The following is a 23217-nucleotide window of genomic DNA, read 5'->3' as shown; positions in this document are numbered from 1 at the left end:
GATATGGCATTCAGCCTCTTTCATTAGACAAATCTTAATGACAGGAACTTCTTTCTTTATCTGGCGCGGTAAGCAATGTTTGCGGATAGGTACCTGTTTCCCAGTTTTAAAATAAGGCCGGAAAATACTACGGGTTATTCAACAATTATCAGAAGACCATTCAATAATATTACCATGTTGCATTCGTAATCTGTATTTCATTTAGAAGCTGGAATGATCTAAAAAGCTTTCCTAATTTGGATGCGTATTCCGGCAAAACATCACTAAGAGGATTTGATATGAAAAATTGTTTCAAATAGTTGTTACGAAACAGTGAATCACGTTGAGCTGCTCCGCCTATTGAAATTCGAAACTATTAATAAGCTAGAATTGTCTCCCAACTAGGGTAAATAACCCAACTAGGGTAAATTACTCAACACACAACTGTATTCAAGTCTTCTTCTTCTTTCTTTCAAATCTTGCGACCGTCTGTCACTAGTAGTATTTGTTTGTATAACATAGTAAATTGGCCGGTACATACATGTTATATAATAACAAAAAAAAGGCTTTAATTTAGATGTTATTTTATTGAAACGCTGTCTAACTATTACCGAAATTATGCCTAATTTGATATTAGCATATGGCTGAAAACCTGGCAGTCAATTTTGATTTTCGTCGTCTGCTAGGCGCGCATTGTTTGTCAATAGAATGCGCGATTTGTTGAAGCATTGGATCTACCGCGGGTGCTAAAAGACCGTTTGGCACACGTGAGAAATAGTCGTCGTTCTAAAGGCTATATTCTCACTGTTGCTTTTAAGTGTTTCAATAAGGTGAAATTTAAGTGTAAGTCAGAAAACAACAGTTACTGATATCTTATTACCATGTACGCGGTACAGAGGTTCTTCAGAATTTCTTTGACAGACTGTCGACGTTTACCGACAGGGTTTACGTCACTGAAATCTTATCTACGACAATTGTCTATTGCTGGCGAGGAACAAGTCATTACAATTGATTGCTCTAATGAGTGAGTATACTTCAGAAACATACTCTGTACATTTGTATGTTTGAAAAAATAGATACATATCTTAGACAGAACCCAATACGAACGCAAGATAGGTTTCAAACCTTATAAATAAAGCAATTAGTTAGTTGCATAGTGGAAAATATACTAGTATGTAGTAAAAATATTAAACTATTGCTGCACTCTGCATATGTTTTAACGATTTCAAGTAATTAAGAACACACTTGCAAGTTAATTAATAGACATCCAAAATTGTATGGTCATGCTGCCTTTGAGCCGTGTTCGTCTCACAATGTACGTATTCAACAATGTAGTCACATTTATTCAGTATCTTATAAACTTTAAGAGCTTTAGAACCTTTCTTAGAACAGAGTTTAAATTGAATTCAAATTATTTTAAGTTCATACGACCATGCAAAATAAAACAAGATACTGAACATTTCTTTAGCATCCAGCATATTCAGAGATAACTTTGGGTAAAAATTGTTGATTGAATGAAAACAATTGATTGTTGACGTTCCTGAAATAACGTTTTCCGATTGATTCTTAGCATGTGGAAAATATCACTCTATGTTTATACAACAAAACAAAAAAAAATATTTAAAAAAATGGTGTAGAGTCGTGTAACTCCATAAGCACCTTGTTCCTTTAAACTCTATTTACTTGGTCCATATTAACGTCTTACGTTAATAGTTTGCTACTGCCTATTCATTCGGTTCACTTCAGAAAACTGCTCGAGAAAAGGTGTGCTGTTTATTTATGTACTCGTATAGTACCTTATTTTACAGTTAATGCATTAAAGTGAATAAAATGGCTCCGTAATGATCGTAGTTTGTTGTACTTCTAGTTATACTCTTCCTGGCGGTATCATTATAAAATTTAAATGATTTGAATGAACTGGAACTTGTAGAACTTATTTTTTGTAATAATGTATCGGTTAGACGCGATACAACACACACATTCTATTTGTTAAAAAAATATACGTGACATTATATGCTAATGATGTCACCCAAACCTTGAATCTTTCATTATATAAACCTAGGGTAATATTCTCAAGAAGGTCGAACTTTTTTATTGCAGCCAAAGACTGATATTCAAAACGGGTCGACTGGCAAAATTTGCTGATGGAACTGCTGTCGCACAAATGGGTGACACTTCAGTCATGGTGACGGCAGTTAGCTCGAAGAAGCTTCAATCATCAGCTGGTTTTTTACCTCTGACGGTAAGTGCAACAAAATACAATAATTATATTCATGTAAATATAATACTTTAGTACATTTATAAATGCAGCCTACTCAAGGTGTAAACTATATACTATATATATATACTATATATATGAACTATAAACAATATATATAAAAAGAAACTCAAGCTATATTACCAAATCAATAACAAAAGAAATAATGTTGTTATTACAGTTACGCCTCCTACAAAATGTTGTTACTAGTCGCTCGAGTGAATACAACAATTCGTTTTCTTAATCCATTAATCAGATTGTGAGTTTAGAAAGATTGCCTCACACATGCCAATGTTTGAATAAGGTTGATTTCAGGCAAAAAGCAGCGGCTGCTGGACGCATTCCGACAAACCATCTACGTAGAGAACTGGGCCCATCCGAGCATGAAATACTTACCAGTAGAGCCATAGGTAAAAGTTTATGATTTGACAATACAAATATTTAAAAAAGGAATGCGATAGATCAGGGTTTCCACCGAAAGAATATTGTGTCCAAGCTCAAAAAGTTACGTAACTAAACTTTCAAATATAACTTAAGTAAAGTTTCAAAAATAATCTATTCAATTTACTTTCAGTCATGCATACTTAAGGGTTATTTTAAAATTAAATAAAAGACAGCACGTGTACGTCAGAAGATATAGGTTTTGGTTAATAATAACCAAAGGTTAACGCCTTCAAAAATATATTTTTCTGGTTTGTTTCGTATATATGTAGAATTTAGCATCTAAAGTGAGTCAAGCTTTAGCAGGCTGTTCTTATAAATAAGCTTATCCACAACTTGGTGCTAAAAGCTAATTGTTTCTAGAACAAAACAATTAACTTACCATAATGAAAAAAATGCGTCGCTCTCACGTTTGGAATGAAAATCATTTAAAATTCAACCTTTTTGCGCTGAACGAAAAAATAAAACGTACACTTTAAGAAAATGAAAAGCTTAGCGTTTTAAAAAGTTACTTTTCACCCGAAATCGATGGTCTACGTTATTGCGTCATCTCAAAAATCCGAAAAAAATTCTCAGAGACGAAGTTTTTTACAAAAAATTCCAGAAGATTCTCTATAAAATTTAGGTTTTAAAGACCTTAGAAATTAATCAAAATCACCTAGAACAAACATTGATACACTTTCATTTATATATAAAACTAACGGTCGTTCTGGCAAGCTTAAGTAGCGAATGGAATATCGATTGCCAATTGGATCGTCCCGATAAACTTCACTGAGTAATTCTTTAGGGACTTTTGGCCTACTGTCAGTCAGAACTCTAATTCCGCTAATATTTTTTGTGTGCAGCGGGTTTAAGCGACATTCTAATGAGTTTATACCCGTCAATACCCGTTTTATGCACAATTACAGCTTTATTAAAAAGCTATTTTAAAAATTACTGGTGAATGGTTTAAATCCGGAGCTAAAGATGCAGACATAGTGAATGGTGATCGTATTATATAGCAAGATTGTCCAGAATAACACTTTTAGGGTACGCAAAATGTCGAATTTTTTAATTTAGTCAGTATCTTAGAAGAACTCTTAAAAAATTTCCATTTAACCCACATAGTCGCACATTTTTTTCAATATACACGACGTACGTTATTTTTCTTATGCTGAAGATCGCAACACATGTAACCAAACTACCGGTGTGATGTTATCTTTAAGGTTTATTATCATGAACACAATGACAATTCTGCGAAAGGTCATGTTAATACCTTTGTGCCTCTGAAGCTTTTCAACAGCCTGATAATAAAATTGCTGATCTTCAATGTAGTTTATTTCTGCTCATTTTGCAGATAGAAGCCTTCGACCATTGTTCCCTCGAGGATATTTCTATGAAACGCAGTTGGTATGTAACCTACTTGCAGTGGATGGACTTAATGATCCTGATGTCCTGGCAATCAATGCAGCGTCGGCCGCGCTTTGCCTTTCTGACATTCCGTTTGTAGGTCCTGTAGGAGCTGCTCGGGTGGCCTTAATAGATGGAGAGCCTATCGTTCATCCCACACGAAGACAAATGGCTAGCAGTGACCTCAATCTTGTTGTTAGTGGAATAGAGGGTAATAAAGTTGGTATGTAATGAATATATTAGCGTTTTGGCATTTCCAATGATAGGTTTTCTAATATAGGGTCGTCCATTCATGATAAAATTATTTGTTTAAAATTTTTTTATTAGAACCAAGCTTTGGCTCCTATGAAGTTCTGATCATAAGCACTGGCAAATGAACGTGTTCACTGTTGAGAAGATTCGAATGAAAAATATTTTTTTTAGCTTGCCGAATTTTGCTACGAAATTTTCTAAACAACAAGCTTGGCGAACAACAGAATATTCGCTCAGAGCTTTGTAACAAAGTAACATGACTAGATTCTTTCGTTAATGTTTTCTTAGAAGCAGGGTCTACACGAGCCGAAAAGGGGTCTGTGGCCACATATTTCGTCATTTGTTCATGTGTATGTTCCGAAGTCACTACTTATATTACGTAGTACTTACGGAATTAAAGCACTGAAATTCGATCATCGGAAATTAATTGCTTTATAATATATATATATATATATATATACCTCGGTTTAAAAAACAGCTTAAAAAGTTCAATTTTACGTGTGTATAAAAACCATTCGCACTTGATTATGTATTAATAACGTTTTGTAAAATTTAATTTGACGAATCGTCACAATCTTCGCAGTTATTGGGGTACTTTTCTGTCTATTGAATCGTGTTTTACATAAAAAAAGGAAGCTTAGAAAACTGGCGAATAGTCCCTTACATAAAATATCCTTTTTCGCTAGCAATACGACGATTTCGACATTTAAGGTTTGAAAATCCGAATATTTTTAAAGTACTAAACTATTTCTCACTAAAGTATTAAACCTACTTCATATATAATAAGTCTGAAATTTTGCGCTAAAGATCTGACGAAATAGAAGCGAGAACACCAAGAGCGTACTAATGATATATATCGTAAAAGCCTTCTATAGGCAAAAATTTTTTTAATAATAATCATATATATATTTCGTTCTTTGCAGTTATGCTAGAAGCAGGAGCTAAGGATGTTTATATGCAAGACTTCATGAAGGCGGTGAAGGTCGGAATGAAGGAAGTAACCCAAATTGTTTTGCCATTGAAGAAGTTTGTTGAACGACATGGTAAACCCAAACGGGTCATTGAAGAACAGTGTCTGCCATCAGAGGAAATGATCGAGACGGCAAGAAGTGAAGTGCTCGAAAGAGTCACTGATATTATGATGGATTGGAACCACGATAAGGTTTCCAGAGACAAAGCCATCTCTGTGGTTCGGGATGAGGCTCTGCAGAAATTAACGGTAAGGGGATAAGTGGCGAATCGTATAAAGAATCAGGGTAGGATAGCTATGGATTGCATACTAGTCAGTTTCAAGACATTTCTTTATTTTTTTTTCTGAATGGCTATTTCAAAAGGATCGTGGATCTAAAAAGCGAAAAGCAAAATATCGAGAAACAAATCAATTTAGAATGCGGTTAACTTTGCTTAATTCGGTACACATTTTTCACATTTCAGAATTTTACATTTTCTTAACTTTGTCTGAATTCCTTCTTTTATTATTTCGAAATACACATCAATGTTAAAGTATGGATTCTCACTAGAAAATAAAGAAGGAAAACTGGGTTAAATTTTGGTTAACTTTCCATAGGATTGCATAATTTCCTGGATACCCTGTAGATTTTCCTTTGGTACTTTGATACTTTGATTTGATTTTATGAAGTAACAATACAAAAATAAAATACAAATGCTTTTTTATTAAAAACAAGAGGAATTAATTGCTAAATTACGTTGATAATTCAGAATCAAGCCCAAAGTTGTCGGTTACCTCAACGTATGCAGGTGACAATTCAACGGGTAGGAAATTCGACTGTTTTGTAGCCTTTTGGCCAAATTTAAAAAAATGTTCAAAATGCTTTTACCTAATTCTAATAACCGTTTTTATTCTCCAGTGTATCTGATGATTTTTAAAGCGTGAGATAATTTCTGCAAGGAAATATATCTTGGAGGAGACAGGTCTAGGATAAAAATATCAAAAAAGCGGAGCGTGCTACTAGGGGCTCCTAACGGAGAGAATGCAGAACAGTTGAAAGTCTCTCTACCAAAGCACGTTCTATTTGTTAGTGACCGTAAATCTAGTTTAACATACGGCTAGCAAAAACTACCCTCTCTAACCTTTAACTAAGTAACTTGCGGTTTCCCATATTAAACATGTCCGAAAGCTTAAAATAACTACTATTCAAGTGATTTTTTTCTATAGAAACATGGATTATTTTCGGCACATATTTGCAACTAGTGTACTAGTAGATCTTGGCTCTATGTATAAAGACTTAGCTGTCACTCATCAGAACACCTCTCGTGAAAGGGAAACTAATCTTTTTTCTAAGCTAATAGAAACCATCGATTTCTACACCACAAAATGATAATCTTCTATTGTTCATTTTAATTTGGATAGCGATGTAACTAATCACAGTTTAAAGAACTTCTTAAGATTTTTAAGATGATTCTAAACGATTTCAATAATGTACAGGCAATTCAACAATTCAAGTTTAAAATATGGGTGTTACTCTCTCTGAAGCACAATTCCGTAGATAGGAGTTTCAGAACGCAAAACGTTTGTTTATTTTATTCAAAATAAAAATTTGTATTCGAATTAATTAGGTATAGTTTCCAAACGATGATGCTTTTTGTGGTATAGTAACACACGAACCGAGTAATTGTATTCCATCCATATACATTAAGGAAAATGGACAATCAATTCAAAGACACAATGTTTTTTACCAAAATCAAGATGTTTCGTTTGTAAGTGTTCAAGTTTTCTCGATTTGTCGTTAGCAATATTATTTTTTTCTAAGGGATAAGAGTTATCAGAATTGCTCTGCTTATTTATATAAATAGAATATCCAACGATTTAGAAATATCCATCTCTATTTTGCAATAGGGCACTACTACTAGAATCCTCCCTTTTCGCTGAAAGATAACAGATCTTGGCACGTCTGGGAGTTAGATATGAGATGAGTAGATTGATAGGATTCTCGACCTTTCTGTGGGGCTTAACGAACTACTTATAGACTATTTTTTTCTCACAGAAGAGAGACTATGCGATGAGCACACAAACAAAAGCTCTAAATGAATCCTTTCTTGACTGTGTAATACTATGTGACATACTTGAAAAGTAACCTTACGTTATCGTATAAGAGTAATTCGTAAAAGACCACTAAATTGTTGTCAAGTCACCTTTTTTATTTTTAAATATTAATTTCTTTAGAAGTTTTTGAAATCGCTTTTGCTACTCCCGCCTAAAAGCAATGCTCAATTAATGAACTGGAAAATATTGACTATTACGTGAAATAATTAGTAACTTATTTACTAGTGTTCTTTTGCTAATCAGCTTTCCTTGGAAGAGACGTTTATTGCCCTATCATATTTTGTAGCCGTAGATGAATAAAAATTTAATATAGAGGGGAGGCATACAACAGCAGAACTACGCTTTCCTCAAACTGTTTTTTGAAACTAATTCGATATTTATTTAGTTACCACTTTTTCGAAATTATGCTTTCGACGGTCAACCTGTACTGTAATAATTTGCCCACATGATAAAATAATCGGGCGTCTTCAAACTGAGTACAGGGGAACCCGCTTTGACCGTCAGTTTTCTGCATCCGGGTAGCCCTCACGCGATACGAATAACGCTTACTGTTCGTTATAACTGTTATAATCTTTTAGAATGAAGGAGAATAACAGAACGAATATTTAGAGCACTTTTTTTCTTTACCTGCAGAGCATATTTATTTCCAAAATGCGAAGTTGTACTCGGGACGGGCATTTTATCTACTGAACTACTGAAAGTCTGAGAGAGCGGGTTTCTAAGATTCAAATCGACCTTTCAACGTAGACGGATTAGACTGATTTTTTATGGTCGGAGCCTTCCAACCTTGGAACGAGCAGTGCAGAAGATGGAGCCAATTAGACAAATATATTTGCCTCTACAGGGGAAACTTTCTATTGAGCATAATAGAAATCTACTGTATTGATCTAAATAGCTTCGCTGACAAACGTAGAAGGTTTGTTATTGATAGCAAGCTGTACCACACGGCAATGCCTTTCAGACACCTGACCCGAAGAGTGAAATCTGTGCTCCATTTGTGTTGTATGACCATTGGTTTTCAATGTCTACTGTTAACCAAGCTGTTAGGCCCAACGTTGAGCAACATAAAAAATTTATCATTGAAAACAACCATATCTATATGTTATATGACTATAATTTTCTGTCCGTGGGCCCGAATTGTGTGCAGTGAGACTTGTGTTGTGCCCGATTTGTGAAACCTTAATAGTTGTTATGAATTTATGCCAACACGAAACGAAGCACAAGAAAATCAACTTACAACGAGAACACATCGAGTGTTTTGCACCAAGAATACTAAAGTCCACTTCCCTCAGACACATTAGTAGTTATAGGTCCTTTTTTAGGTAGGTTACAGTATGTGCCCCAGAATTACTACAAATCTGTGCTTACCTTAATATTCTGTTTATTTAGGTAAAAGACTCACATTGTGATTCACTCAATAGCAGCACAGGCGCGAGATAGGGCCCACGGATCTTTTTTCTGTGTCTATTTTTTGGTGTGTTTTTCCGACGTAAGGCAATCCCGTAGAATGGTCGAATCGGACTGATTTTTTTCAGAATCGAAGAGTTTCATCCCATGAAAATTTGCAAGTAGGATAAAACGGCTTGGGCAGATAGCTTTTTTTGTAAGGAAGTTTCTCTTTTCCATGAAGCTAATTTGGACAAACTGGTAATTTTCTGCGAACTTCTCGGTAACCATCTTGAAAAATGATTTGTTTCCTCAAGTTTTACCAAGTGGGTGCGACATCGGACTACAAAAGAACCGATTTTTTACTGTTATGCAACTTCCTAAATGGTTCATAATCGATGAAATATGAATTATTTCAGTTATGTCAGTCTAAATATGCTGCTACTCTTCTTCGGGTACTGACAGGTTTTCCCCATGGAGAGACAAAATGCTGTTTTAATTATTGTGCGAAATCATTGATGAAATCTCTTATACACGTCTGTGACAAAGTTTTAGGGACTAAAGAAGGCTATATTTTAATGAAATGTTTATCGAAATATTTTTCTGAAAAAATAGCAGCCTTGAAGATCTACGTAAGGGAATTCCTTGTCAAGAGGCTTAAACTATCTAAATGCTATACATGTTCCTGTGCCTAAACTTCATTTCATTCAAAAGAAGACACCACTTGAAAGGTGGAAATTTAACCTAATGTTTTGTATGAAAAAGGAATTTCGTGACGTGAATTGATAAATCTCGACAAAAATAAAAGATAAAACCATCATGAAATATTTTCATCTAGTTTAATATGTGCAGTTACTTAGTTATAAAAGTAAATAACTGCACATATTTTTTTACATGTATGTATATATTATGTTATAAAAAAAAATTTGTGATGTTCCAGAAACAGAATCAATAGGTCAGTCGTATTTATCAATCGCAACGTCTACTAAAAGTCGGCTACTTAATTCATGTACGCCCTTCAGACGTCGGCCGATGATTAACCCCATTCATGTTTGCCCCAGAAACAATCAGCCAGCGCTAGAGAAGTCCCATGATTAAATATAGATATCATAAAATAAGCAAGACAAATCTTTAGTCGGCTGAGCCCCCTGACGAATAAGCTGATGAAGTAACTGCGAGAGAGTGACGGACTAAATTAAACAGGGTAAACTGAACGATCTGAATAACTGTATCAACATCCATTCGTTTCCGCATCGTTAGTCTAAGTTTCCAGAAGCGCAGAGCAATCTTTTGGTGGACGCTATCAATGGAATCGTAAAAGACGCGTTTCGTCGTCTCGTCTTGGAAAAGGAAGAGCGTATGGACGGGCGAAGGCTTACCGATATTCGTCCAATTTTCTGTGACGTGAACCTTCTACAACCATTACACGGGTCGGCCTTATTTCAGAGAGGCCAAACTCAGGTTATGTGCACTGTAACGTTCGATTCACCTGATAGTGCATTACGGATGAGGGATCCTGTCTCACAGCTCCTTGAGTGCGTATTTAGATAATATATAATATATAAAAAGCGTTTCAAGAGCTCGAAAATGATCTTGTTCATGACAGTCGTTCATCAATCAAATAGACTTGCAGGCAGTGCTTAACATAACATATCTTTATATTTAGGTCATTGCATCTTAATTGAGACTTTTCCTTGCGCTTCATTTCTAATACTGTATGTAATAAAAAAGATTCATTTCAATGATTTTCTTGCATGTGATAAATGTGCCACTTTTGACGGTCATGATTATTTAATATAATTACCGCCTACCGCAATGAAAGCTTTTGCTTGGGAGCTACGTCACTCACTAGTCATTTTCAAAATATTTCTTCCTTAAACCGCAATTTACTTTTGAGTTAAGCGACATTGGTGTAAATTCGTTGTGGTGTCGCTAGAATATGCTATATAGAAAAAATTATTGGGCAGGATTGAACTGTGAACTGATAGCAAGATAAATACTTCCAAAAAGCCAAAATATAAAACGACCAAAAATTTGAAAAGGTGTGAAAAAACGCAGAGATACTAGCAGTCGGACATTATCTGAATAACCTAATTAATAACTGATATTGTCCTTCCCAGAGTGGCCATTAATTTCGGTATAAAACGTATAGGTGTATCAAAAAGGGCGTTTTGAGCGGTTCAAATTTAAAAAATGTAAAAAAAATGAAATTGCCTTATGGGAATCACATGGAATTAGCTCTTATGGATTTTGCAGAAGCCGCATGAAAATTAGCAGGAGTATATTGTATCTTTCAAGTTCTTAAGCTGACGCTCTTCTGAGCACAGAGGGATTGTAATAGTTATTTTTCGCTCAAATTTTGAAAACAGGCGCTGTTTTTCACCATGACGAATTTGTTTTTTGACCTAGAAAGAACTGGTTTTTTTTTCTGGTACTAGAAATAGCGGATTAACGTATATTCGCTACAGCTAAGCCCGTCGAAGTTTTTGTCAATTCAAATTTCGTACCCTTTGCATGTACATATCTAGCATCCACTCCTTACCCATATTATTTTTACCACGCCACGTTTAATTTTTTACATTTTGAAATCCTTAGCGCTTTTTTAACTAAATTAAATGGCACAACCCACAATCGTTTTTGTTAGATTTGTTGAAAAACTTTCTATTGCATTATACATTTCTAAGCTTTCCAGATAGATTTTCCATAGTGCATTTCAAATCCTTAGTTAGCCAAACCAAGGAGACGTTTATATATACGTTGAAAAATGAAAGAGATACTTTTTGGGCAAGCGCCAAAACATTTGTTGCACATTTTTTTTAACTGACTGGCATAATACCAAATTGCATTTTTTCTGTCATGTTTAGCTGACCTAAAAACTTACAAACGAACTCTTAAGTTACCGGTGTATGTCCGACTCATTACACAAAATATGTAATTTGGCTTTATTTATTTTTGCCTGTTTTTGGATCAGATGGTTCCTTAATACTGTGAGGCTTTTTAGAGGACTCCTGTAGTTAGTTGCTATCAATCGTGCCTCCAGGAATACCACCTGTCTCAAGAACAGCTATTACTTTATTAAAGTGAACTTTAGTTCCGTATTTCTAGGGCTTTTGAAGGCGCAGGATAAATGTTGATGATGACCTGTTCGATTTTCGAAAGGGGCAGTATGTTCTGCAGGTGGAGAGCACTTGATCTGTTATTTTTTCTGATAAAGTTTTGTATTCAAACATATTTATGTTGTCATAAAATGTTACAAAAGGCATGGTGATTGCAGAAAAGATTTGTTCTTTGCGTCAATGGCTGCTGTTGAAACTCTGCGAGAAGAATGACTGTAGAGGACACATTACAACCTGCTGCTTGTGGTGATGCTGTGAGCTTTCAGCCGTCTGCCCTATTCTTCTCTAAATCCTGCTTTGTTGTTGACATCTAATATGATTTAAGTCGATCCTAAATAGTAATATGGAGTCGAAAAGAAATCTAGAAAAATTTCACTTAGAATCCGCTTTTTACTGCAGTAATTTGCATATTTTCTGCTACTTTGGCGGTCGTAAAATGAGAATTAAAACTGATCAATCATACAAATCCACAGGTTAAGAGTCTACACTAGACTGACCCAAGGGCCTTACCACCCTCAATGATCCACTTTTTGGTGGTTATATCTCTGGAAGATACTACGTGAATCTAAATTATTACACGGAGTTTAGTCATATTTTCATTTAATTCACCTGGGTTCTTTATATACGCTATCCTTGCAGATTATAGTTTGCCCCAAGGTATTCACCACGACAGTGTGGGATTTCTTTTAATATGCGTTTTCTAATTGCATTACCTGCCATATTCACATCTTTACTCGTTACTGATTGCGCATCAATACTAGCTTTATTTCTACTTAGACTACAGAGGACTACCTTTCTTTCAACGCAGATCCCGGGAAGATTTTGCCGTCTGCCTGTATCTGATCCGCTTCTGCTCTTGAATGTATTCTTAATCTTCGCCACATATGCAGACATAGCTGTCCAGTTCTCTTTGCCTTGAATAGTTCACTCTGGCCCTGATTCAAAATGGTCGCTCTAGATTTAACTTCTGTTTTTTTGTTTCTCGAGTAATGTACAGTGTTCTAGTATGTAACTCATATGGGAGCACACACTGCATTGCGCATGCGTGTGACGCATGAGTCATTTGACGTCTCCACTATTCTATGAAGATACGCTTTGAAACACCAATGGACCTTAATCTGCTAATAGGTCACTTCTCTCACCTCTCCGGAGTGCTTCGAATATTACTCCTTGATTTCCATCATCAACTTCTTAGCTTTGCGATTTCTTGTGTGTTTAGCCACTACTGTTGCAACTTTTTGAGGTGTTTCTTATTACTCTTAGCTCATGTAGGCATTGGATCCCTATACATACATTGCTTTTACTTTACCTTATACATATATACACAAGAAGAAGCATTTGAAGTTGAATGAATATTGCCTATTATTCAATTTCTCTGCGCTGGACAAACCCCCTTTAACATTAAAAACTTACTTTTCTGCCCGAAATCGACGGCGAGTTTTTCTGTGGCTTATAAAAAACCCGAAACAAGATTTTCGTGAACGAAACCAGAAGACTTTCAATATAATTTAATTTGAAGGTCTATAAGAATTATAGAAACGGCTTAAAGTTCTATTTTTAATACACATAAATTCTAGAAACAGAAATTAACGATTGTTTTAAAGAGGAAAATATCAATTGCCAAATGGGTTACCCAGATAAATTCCAACAATTAGTCTTTTTGAGACTTTTTGCGCTCTTTTGCACTTTTTGAACTTTTGCCGTTTTGGGCCTTTGCGTTCGTAAAACTATTGCCTGCTGTCAACCCAAAGTTCAAGCGACGCCTTCAGTAGTTTAGTTCAAGAGAGCTTACACCTACCAGTGTCGCTTGGTACACCATCATTAGTAAAATTTTATTCGCGTATTAAAAATTAATCGTCTAGGTGAGAAAGTAAAGTTTTGTTGCGGTAAATAATATCTACATAAATAAGTGTCATAGCGAGAAATGACACTCCAAGCGCATGCAAAAGAAAAAGTTAAAATATTGACTGTTTAGTTTTTTTTTGTTCAGAAGGTAAAAATTCAGATTTAAATGCCCCGTTTTGTGTAAAAATTTAAACGTCACCCTATTTCGTCGTTTCTTATGGTCATTTTAAATTTCTGTATCATATAAAGAAAACGCTTAATGCAATTGAGGAAGTGTATTGCTCATTAGCTTCGAAATTTATATAAACGGAAAATTGAGCTGTGTGAGAGCAATAACAGTAATAAGTTTTGCAATACAGGTTAAGTACATAGTATATACGGTTTGCATTATTGGCATTTACGTTCATTTCTATAATTTATTTGGTACTATTGCAGTGGCTATAAGGAGAAAAATTTTATGCTTCACTACGAGTTCCCTTCATACGCAACAAATGAGATTAAACACAGTTCGCAGGCCGGCCGGCGTGAACTTGGACATGGAAATCTTGCTGAACGTGCGCTCGTACCTGTAATTCCAAAAGACTTTCCCTTTACTATTCGACTCACCTCAGAGGTATATTAGCCCGCAGAACCCACTTTAAATGTTAGTAGCCACTAACGAATTTGCTTTATGATAAACTATTGATCAAGGATCAGGTAGCTAGATTTATGGGTAAGCATTTTTTATTTCCCACCAAAAAATACTTCTTCCATTTCATTATATTGTGTTGGTATTGCTGAAAGTGTTATGATATACAAAGAAAACGTGAAAAAATGAAGGTTTTTACAAACTGATGTTTGTCGTACAGTTCTATAAGCATTTGCAAGACTTCTACGATTACCTGCGCCGGCCGCCGTTTTACATTTAGTAACTTATTTCCGCAGTCCGGTTATTTTTTGTTTTCTCTATTCCATTTGGTGTTACTTGCAAAAATATTCCGCTGTAGCAGATAGATGCTTTTTTAATTAAAATAGCGAGTTCAGACCAATAAATATTTTTCGCCTGTAGTTAACCTTAGCAAAACTGTTTCTCTCGAAAAACCTTTTCTGATTTCACTGCTACGTCTCAATCATAGGTGTTCGAGTCGAACGGATCATCGAGTATGGCTTCAGTTTGCGGCGGTACACTTGCTCTACTTGATGCAGGGGTTAAGCTGAAAGCCCCTGTAGCCGGAGTTGCCATGGGTCTCGTGTCCGTACCGGACCCTGAAAATCCAAAACAACTCAAGGACTATAAGATACTTACAGATATTCTCGTATGTAATGTGTTGACGAGAGAATTTTGTGAAATTCAAAAAGACTATGTTTCTTTAGCGAAAACAATCGTACCACATTGATTTATTGTATAGTCCTGTCATTTTTGACAATTTTTCCTTTTAATCTTTCGCCTAAATGTTCAAATTGGCGGACTTGCTTTCGAAATTGTTTAATCAGATTTCAACGTTCTCTTCACTCGTAGAAATTTCGCAGTGTAGCTGGTTTAATAGGAAGCGGAAAAAATGGTAATCCTTTCGGAACTTAGCGATGTCGTGATGTAGGATGATTAGGTATTGCCACTCAATAACGTCGTAGCTGCAGTCCACTTTAACGGCCAGTTACAAGATTTATTAATGGCCATCCCTCTCCAAAAAGTGCCTTTAAACTATCCTCATCAAAGTTGGACGGTCTAGTGAAACAAAATGCTTCTCTCAGAAACCATTTCTGAACTTCGCAAAGCATTCTCCAGCAACCCTTTTAACGATTACAGAATACGTACTCAGGGTATCTGATATTCCGTGTTTTGCAATAACTTATGACGATAAAAGGCTTTAATAAAAGAATAAATAGAAATAAATGGGCAAAGTGTGGGGCAGCTTCCTCATTAGGTTATTCTAGTTAAAAAGAACACTTTCATCATAAGGGAGAAAGGGCGAAATCTATTGTGTGGTATCATCAAAAATATAACTCAACACTGAGGTTTTTGAATGTACTGAATGATCAGATTTTTAGAGTTAGTAGTGATCAGAAGTTGGTGATATGGGTGCTGACGTAGCAACTGGTAACAACGACAGGAAGTGATTGATTTCCAATAGAGAATGAAGGAATACCAGAGAGCAGCGAGGATCGGTTAGATAAGGATTTTGATCAATTGATTAAGAAGGTAAAAAACAGAAGCGAAGTTTATCAAGCTGGAAGGTATCGACAAGAGCATGAAATCAACCGTACGGGCTATGCGGAGCTGCAGAAGTGCCACAAAAGACAGTATTTATATGAACTTGGGGTTGCTTTTTGCTTATAGACCCGCCCCCACACAAACATACAGCAAAAGGCAAGAGAAATTGTCATATGATTTTATAATCTTTTTTTGATTCAGAGAGACGTCTCTGTTTACGGTTATGAACCCGAAAAGTGATCGCGTCCAAAAAACACTATGTGGTCTAAAACACTACATAGAAGCGGAACAGGTGCTGCGATGCTCGCCGTGTTCGCAGACACGACGCACACTTTTACCATGTACCGTATTTCTTAGGATAAACAGTAAAATGCGTGCACTCGTTAGGAGCTATGGTTTTGCAAACACGGCCAAATAGATCATAATGTTTGGAGACCGTCTTGAATATTTCATTGCGACCATTTGCTATTACATTTCCTCCTCATTGCCCGAACAAACTGCGACTTCTAGACGTGAGTTCGACTTCGTACAGCTCAATATAACTTCGCTGCTGCAAAAATCACAATCTATGACGTAACCGGATTGAGCGTACGAGGAATCATATACGAAAACAAGTATTCTTAAAGGGCTTCAGAAGACAGGCATGTTTTGGCAGAACAAAACCGCATTCTCAGAAATACCTTTCTTCCTTCAGTAGCACATGATAATTAGTTTAGGCCCTGGAATTATCACGGAGTATCATCCCAACAGGATACTACGGTGGTTTATTTTCTTAAAAATCTTTAAAAAATTAAAATACACGTAATGGCGTTGCTGATAGTTATTGACAATGATATACCATTTATAGGCAATGCGTACTAAGTGTGTATGTGTGTGTGTGCCGATGGCCTTTTGTGAAGCCTATATTGGATTTTGTTGACCATTGTTTTGATTTTAAATTTATTAATAATACGATCACCATCCGATATTTTTTGAAAGACGATGCAAGCTTCTGAGCAACCAATATAAAGTTACTGAACAGTACCTTTAGCTGCTTTTTTTTAGAAGCTGATGTCACAACCTAACAATTGTCAGAAATAGCAGTAGTAGAACTTACTATTGTAGAATATACAGTTTTCTTGTAGAATGTAAAAGGGATTCCAGAAGTCGCACTTTGATAAGGGTTTTCTTATTTCCAAACTGTGTTCATTAGAAATTATTCACTGAGAATTTGCTAGTTCGTCTGCAAATTGAGTTAAAAAATTTACGATATAAGAGTTTATATTTTCCTTCTCCATTTCATTTAGACGAAATTACGTTTCTTATCGATAGCAAATCAATAGCTAAGCCTCTGTAGGATGCCGGGACGTGTTTACCTATATGATCTAATAGTATTACCCAATGTGTGACAATCTGACTTTAACTACCGCTTTTCCCTTTTCTAACATTTTGACCAGGGTATTGAAGACTTCCTAGGGGAAATGGACTTCAAACTGGCCGGGACTGCGAAAGGGATAACCGCGCTACAAGCAGACATAAAAATTCCTGGAATGCCACTTAAAGTTGTTATGGAAACGATAGTACAAGGGTTTTTGGCAAAAACGCACATTCTCAAGGTGAGGAGAAGTCGTGTCCAAATTGAAAGGCACGGCATTACTTAGTAATACATGGGCAATATATAAATGCCGCATTCAACCGTAATCTTGCTATGTATGTGGTTACGTGGATAACTCCTGAAATATTCCAGTAGGTTTTCAAGATGTCGATCGGTTTGTTGTTGGCCAGCAAGAGTGAACGTTTCACAGGCAGTAGTGCCAATCTCGTGTCGCTGCATTTTAAATATTATTTTTACATAACGACTGTCACGCATGAAGCTATACTTGAACTACTGCAGCGGCGACTGTAAGGATTGCACGCCTCCTTGTCCATAAGAGATACAGGCCTCATGAGCCCGATGGAAAAACACATGGCACATAGTACTTCACACCAAGGCTGTTTCTCAGCAATGTGAGGCCTGTGAACCTCGCAAATTTCGAACGAAGTGGGTATGAAATAGAGTATGGAAAATCAGGTTAAGAGCTTTTTCAGAATAGCGTCCGTGAACGTGCCATACACTTTCTATAACCTTTAGGATGTAGTTTAGCGTATAATGCATTTAATTATGTATCGAGACACGATTATTACTTAATGATAATGGGTCCAGACAAACGAACGTCAAATGGCAGAGGTCGTATAGGAGTTTGCCACTGGGTTTTACATCTAGAGCGTGTTTTATGTTCAGTATATTTTCTGCCCTCTATTAATTTGTTTAGATCTTCTCGGGAAAACACGCGTTAATCGTTGCGCATTATAGGTGATGAGTGAGGCAATGGACAAGGCGCGCGATGACCCTAAAGACAACTGGCCAGTAGTCGAGAAGTTTGACGTTCCAGTTCATAAGAGAAGTGAATTCATTGGAATTGGCGGTCGTAATTTAAAACGGATCACAGCAGAGACTGGAGTCACACTCATCCCTCTCGACAACAGTTCGTTTGATGTGTTTGCACCTAATCAGGTAAAAAAAAAAGATTAAATAAACACTCTTTTTTTTAAATTTTGCCACTGTGTTAAATAAAACACAGACTGTTGTTGAGTCAATGCGCGGCGTTCTATGTATCAGCCAGGTGAAAGTAACTTATTTGCTACTATGCTATGTGTACTTACAACATCAAGACTGAATGATTTTTCATTCAATACGTTGGCCAACAATAGCAGTAAATTTTTCCGTTATAGACATTATACGAGTGTATTTTTTGGGCTCATGTTAGTTCCAGATGCCACAAGCCTAGTTGGCAGTTCGTACAGTAAAATTGTTCAACAAACCCTTGCCTTTCTTCAAGTTATTCTATTAAAATTATTATTATTCAATATGCTACCAATTCTGTATATAGTACGCCTTCATTCGAAATTTACGGACGCAACCGGCGGCTAAATTATGGAAGTGGACTGATGTTAATATCATTGTTATTTAGATTATACACTCTTTCTGAAATGTAAATAAAAAAATCACACAAGGAAACATGTTAATAAAACTTCAAGGCTAAGATATTGTTTTTACTAGTGAAGCTAATAATAGCATCTACACAATGTAAATAAATAGTGTCATATATAGTGTTTATTCGATTCACGATGTCGTAAATTATAGATACGTTTCACTTAACAAGAGGTAGTGTTTATTTGTTTATCTAGGAATTACAGGACGGAGTTGTATTTCAATTGACTTTTATCATGTTTCGCAGACCGCGCTGTCCGAAGCCAAGGAGTTGATGACGTCAATATTGATGTCTACAGGAAAGGAACCTACGCTAGATTTTGGTGGGGTTTATTCAGCGCGAATTGTTGAAATTCGAGAAAGTGGAGTAATGGTTCAACTTTATCCTTCGATGCACCCCACGCTACTTCCGAACTCGCAGCTTGACCAGCGTAAGGTAAGCCAAGCCAATTTTGTGATGTATAGATTTTTATTTGCAGACCATACCATTAGAGTGCAAGAAAATGCATTCAGAGTTGATGCACGTTTTCCTGCGGAATTGAATTGCGGCCTGTTGGCAGGCCAAAAGTCTTAAAAACGCACGGGTTCAAGAGACGATGAATATTCCCATCTGCCAAACATTTATATATATACATTAGCATCACTTTAAAATGAGGGTGCGTTATATAAGGCTTTATGGAATATTGGAAAGCTTTCGAGCCATTTCAGTCTAAAGCATACTGAAGATGATCCGCTTCTGCTTCCGAAAATTGGGAATAACATATGCTGCCCATTATGGACAAAAAAGGAACCTTGGTAGGAAAGAAAAAATCTTTTGTGCATGTGAAAGCTGGATAATACTTGATTGCACTTGGAACTGCGAATAAAAAAGGATGTCTCATGTTTGCTTCTAATCTAATATAATAACCTTTTACTTAGTTGTTCTGGTTTCGAATGAACAGATTCGTGATATATTGCTGATTGTAGCTTCGTCTTTGCCCGTGTGGGACTGGCTATATAATATCCGAGATCATTTACCGTGAACTTATTTCTGTACAACTCCGTTTGACTCGGTCAATGCTATCGGGTGGGGTGCCTTCGCCCCAAGACCGTTGTCCTTTCACCTCTCGCATTCTTGCCGTTTTCCACTGTTATTACAGATGGCAAGTAAATCCGTTAGTTTATTCTGACTAGGCCCTTAGTGAAGATCAGGTTGACGGTCAAACCTTTTTTCGCAATTGTACATCAGGAGAAACTGCTGCTATGTAGGCAAATACCTGCACATTGTTTAACATCTTTGCATACTGCTGTTCAAGGCGCTCCATCCACGCTTGGACAGCTAGATAACTATGGAGGCTTGATTAATGGTTCGGCTTGATGCAGAAGCATCGAGCGGTGTTTCTGCCTTGTAAGCGTCTTTCACAAGCGCGAGCGGGCCGCCGTTCTAACTTGCCGTGAGCACCCATATTACCAGTGTCCAGCAAGTATGTGTCATTTGATGTGCTGCTACCGCGAAAGCAAGGGTGGCGTCCCAACGAAAGTCCTTATTTGACAAATATCTACCTCGCAGTTGGGCGGTATCAACACAGCCTAGGACTGGAACCCTGGATGGCATTAACGTGACAGTCGAAAATCGTTCTCGACGACACCGTGCCCCACTGCAAAAGGAATCAACTTAACTACCTGACGTACGTTTGTTAGACCACTTTAAGATCAAGCTTTAGCCGTACATTGTATAACAATGCTGGTCGGCCTGCACAAATTTCACAAACGTTACCTTCCGGGTCTCAACGACATTGAGGAGTTCTAAAAACCTGAGCTTTGCCTCCGGGAAGCGATCCGCAGACTTGTATTTGAATTCCTTGTATGTATCGGTCTTTACCGTTTCACGGTCGTACTACACAGGCGCGACCCTTTTAAGTAGCACGCTGACTATCCGTACTACTTAATCGTCAGGCCACTTTACTTGGATTATCAGGCGCTCGATCTCTTCGATCCGCTTTTTCGGTTTGATACCGTCAAACTTGGGGCTGTCGGTTCTGTTCGTCCTACCCTAAATGGCTTGCACCAAACCGCGTATGATTTCGTCTATCTCACGCGTACCACCAAATGACACCAAATTGTCAATTATGGTTTTATTATACTTTCACGAGTTTTTTTTTTTACATGTATTACCCGTCTTATTCGTGACGTTCACACTTATTCATATCCACCATAACTGCATTTTAAATTTATAACCTGAACCACCCATTTTCCTAATGTTCCTTCTTTAGCTATTTTTAGCAATAGCCGTGCGTCGAGCGGCGTTTAAGTATCGCTCAAACACATTACATACAATCAATTTCAACGAAACTAAATTTGAGCTAATAGCAGATAAAAAAAAGCTAGGGTTTACAACGGCCATGAAGTTCAAATGACGCAAAAAGCTGCAACAGAACTAAGCGTTGGAGCTTACCGAATCGAAGACGACCTAATCGATCATTAATATTATACTCTTTAACAATCGTTTATTACTATAAAAATAAATGTATCAAAGAGATAATATTGAGCTCTTTAAATATGAAAGTTATTGGGAATTTTCATTATCGTTTTGCTTGCCTTATGGAAAGCTTTTTCCAATTTTTCGTAAGGCGCATGAAGACAACATACACTATCGATTCCTGGGAAAAAAAGGAGGCTTTTAATTTTGGTGAGCGCTTCTTCTGGAAAAACCTAGCTTTATTCTAGTATAAAGAATGGCGGATGAGTGTATGTGACTTAGTGACCTTTTTCTTAGGCACACTTATTTTCACTCAAAATGTGCACCGGTATCTATGACTTTAAATAATAATCTGTTTTTTCCGCAACTCTAAAAGTTTGAGGCTTCAGGAGTTTCGAAAAGAGACTTCGACATCGTGTTAAGATTTTAATGATTATTTTAATAAAAAGTTGTTGAATTTCAAAAAAACATTAGTCTCTAGGGTCGATGTCTAGTGAATATAGTGGAGAGCCAATTAAAATGCTTTAGATGAGCTCCAATGGTTAATATTATGGAGAGTTTTTATGCTTCCTTGCACCATCAGTTTTTGCATTTTTAAGACTTCGGGCCTGCTTTTAACCCAAAATTTTATTCCTCTGAAATTTTCAATATGGAGCGCACGATTACTTTTATGCAAGGTATTTGCAGGTTAAAGAAAGGGGATATACTAAAAATGATTAGATTATTTAAATCCCAAATGATCGCGGCAAATAATGGTCGTATTGAATAAACTTAACTATCAAGAACGACATTTCTAGCACATGGTAAACAAGTTATTGGAATATATATATATATAGCTAAACTAACATGTAATGCAAGCTTGCAAACATCACTCCATAATGGATTTTTACGAAATGAAGTGATACGAGTGCGCATATATACTGTCAGTATAACAAACAAAGAACCGGAATTATGGGAATCTATAAATGAAGTTATACAAAAGCATTTTTTGTGAAGCCTCACAATGTTTGGAAGTTAAATCGATACCCGGCATTTGGGCTGCCTCTTCTTCAAAGTGAATCCTTCCCCTCTGACTAAGATTATGAGCCCAAGAATCAATACTTATTCTTGTTCTTAGTTTCTTATTTGAAAATAACTGGGTCAACTTTGATTTCTAACATTCTCCAGGTAAATTAGATCTCCCAGGGTAACACTAGGTAACGGTACGCACCAAATATTTATTTTCCGGCATTGTTCGTCTCATTTGATAGCGTGCAGAAAATATTCTGAAATTAAACGTGTCTTTATTTTTTAGGTAAGCCATCCGTCGGTGTTGGGTTTTGAGGAAGGTCAGGAAATCCAGGTGAAGTATTACGGTCGTGATCCAGTGTCCGGAGCGATGCGACTTTCGCGAAAAGTTCTACAAGTGCCACCTTCTTCCATAATGAAGAATCTAATCCAGAAATCAGAGTGATATCGAAGAAGTACTTGGTCTTATTATATCATCACGACATTATACTTCCAATCTTGCATCAAGTTCTAAAGCTTGTGAATATTAATGTAAAAAATGTGGTGCCATTACTAAAGCATATAAAGTTAATTGTACAGTTAACGATTACTAGAATTTATACGCAATTGACTACATATATCGGGTGCATATATTTATTAATAGCGTTTATATATATATATATATATATATATATATATATATATAATTCAATAAAAGGGCAAAAAAATAAAGCTTCAAAAACACTTTATTTTCTGTGTTAATTTTACAATCCTTTGTTTTACTTGTCGTTTGCTTTAAAGCTAATGGTAACAGCCATTACACGTACACAAAAGCTATAAGT

The 23217-nt window shown here is 36.3% G+C and overlaps 1 protein-coding gene across 2 annotated transcripts; it reads left to right on the top strand.

The window, feature by feature from the left end:
• Positions 1–708: 708 nt before the first annotated feature.
• On the top strand, positions 709–23145 carry PNPase (polyribonucleotide nucleotidyltransferase 1). 2 transcript variants are annotated; one of them, XM_022852883.2, is made up of 12 exons: positions 709–1003; positions 2080–2221; positions 2541–2646; positions 4014–4277; positions 5242–5537; positions 10029–10303; positions 14165–14342; positions 14845–15024; positions 17357–17515; positions 18253–18453; positions 19178–19366; positions 22683–23145. In XM_022852883.2, exons 1-12 carry the CDS (start codon positions 861–863, stop codon positions 22839–22841), a joined length of 2292 nt encoding a protein of 763 aa, XP_022708618.1. In that variant the 5' UTR covers positions 709–860; the 3' UTR covers positions 22842–23145. The 2 variants fall into 2 exon arrangements, with proteins under 2 accessions (XP_022708618.1, XP_022708617.1); XM_022852882.2 differs by having other exon boundaries at positions 4014–4289.
• The last annotated feature ends 72 nt before the right edge of the window (positions 23146–23217 follow it).

Source organism: Varroa jacobsoni, unplaced genomic scaffold (assembly GCF_002532875.2).
Source record: "Varroa jacobsoni isolate VJ856 unplaced genomic scaffold, vjacob_1.0 contig01193, whole genome shotgun sequence".
NCBI classification, from domain to species: Eukaryota; Metazoa; Arthropoda; class Arachnida; order Mesostigmata; family Varroidae; genus Varroa; species Varroa jacobsoni.
Note: the sequence above shows the minus strand (reverse complement) of the source record. Positions and strands in the feature narration are given on the sequence as shown.

Excerpts from the sequence above, each read along its gene's own strand:
- PNPase (XM_022852882.2), top strand. The coding sequence starts at position 861 with ATGTACGCGGTACAGAGGTTCTTCAGAATTTCTTTGACAGACTGTCGA. Across the intron at positions 17,516-18,252 it reads CAAAAACGCACATTCTCAAG|GTGATGAGTGAGGCAATGGA; the intron begins GTGAGGAGAAGT and ends TGCGCATTATAG. Across the intron at positions 18,454-19,177 it reads ATGTGTTTGCACCTAATCAG|ACCGCGCTGTCCGAAGCCAA; the intron begins GTAAAAAAAAAA and ends CATGTTTCGCAG.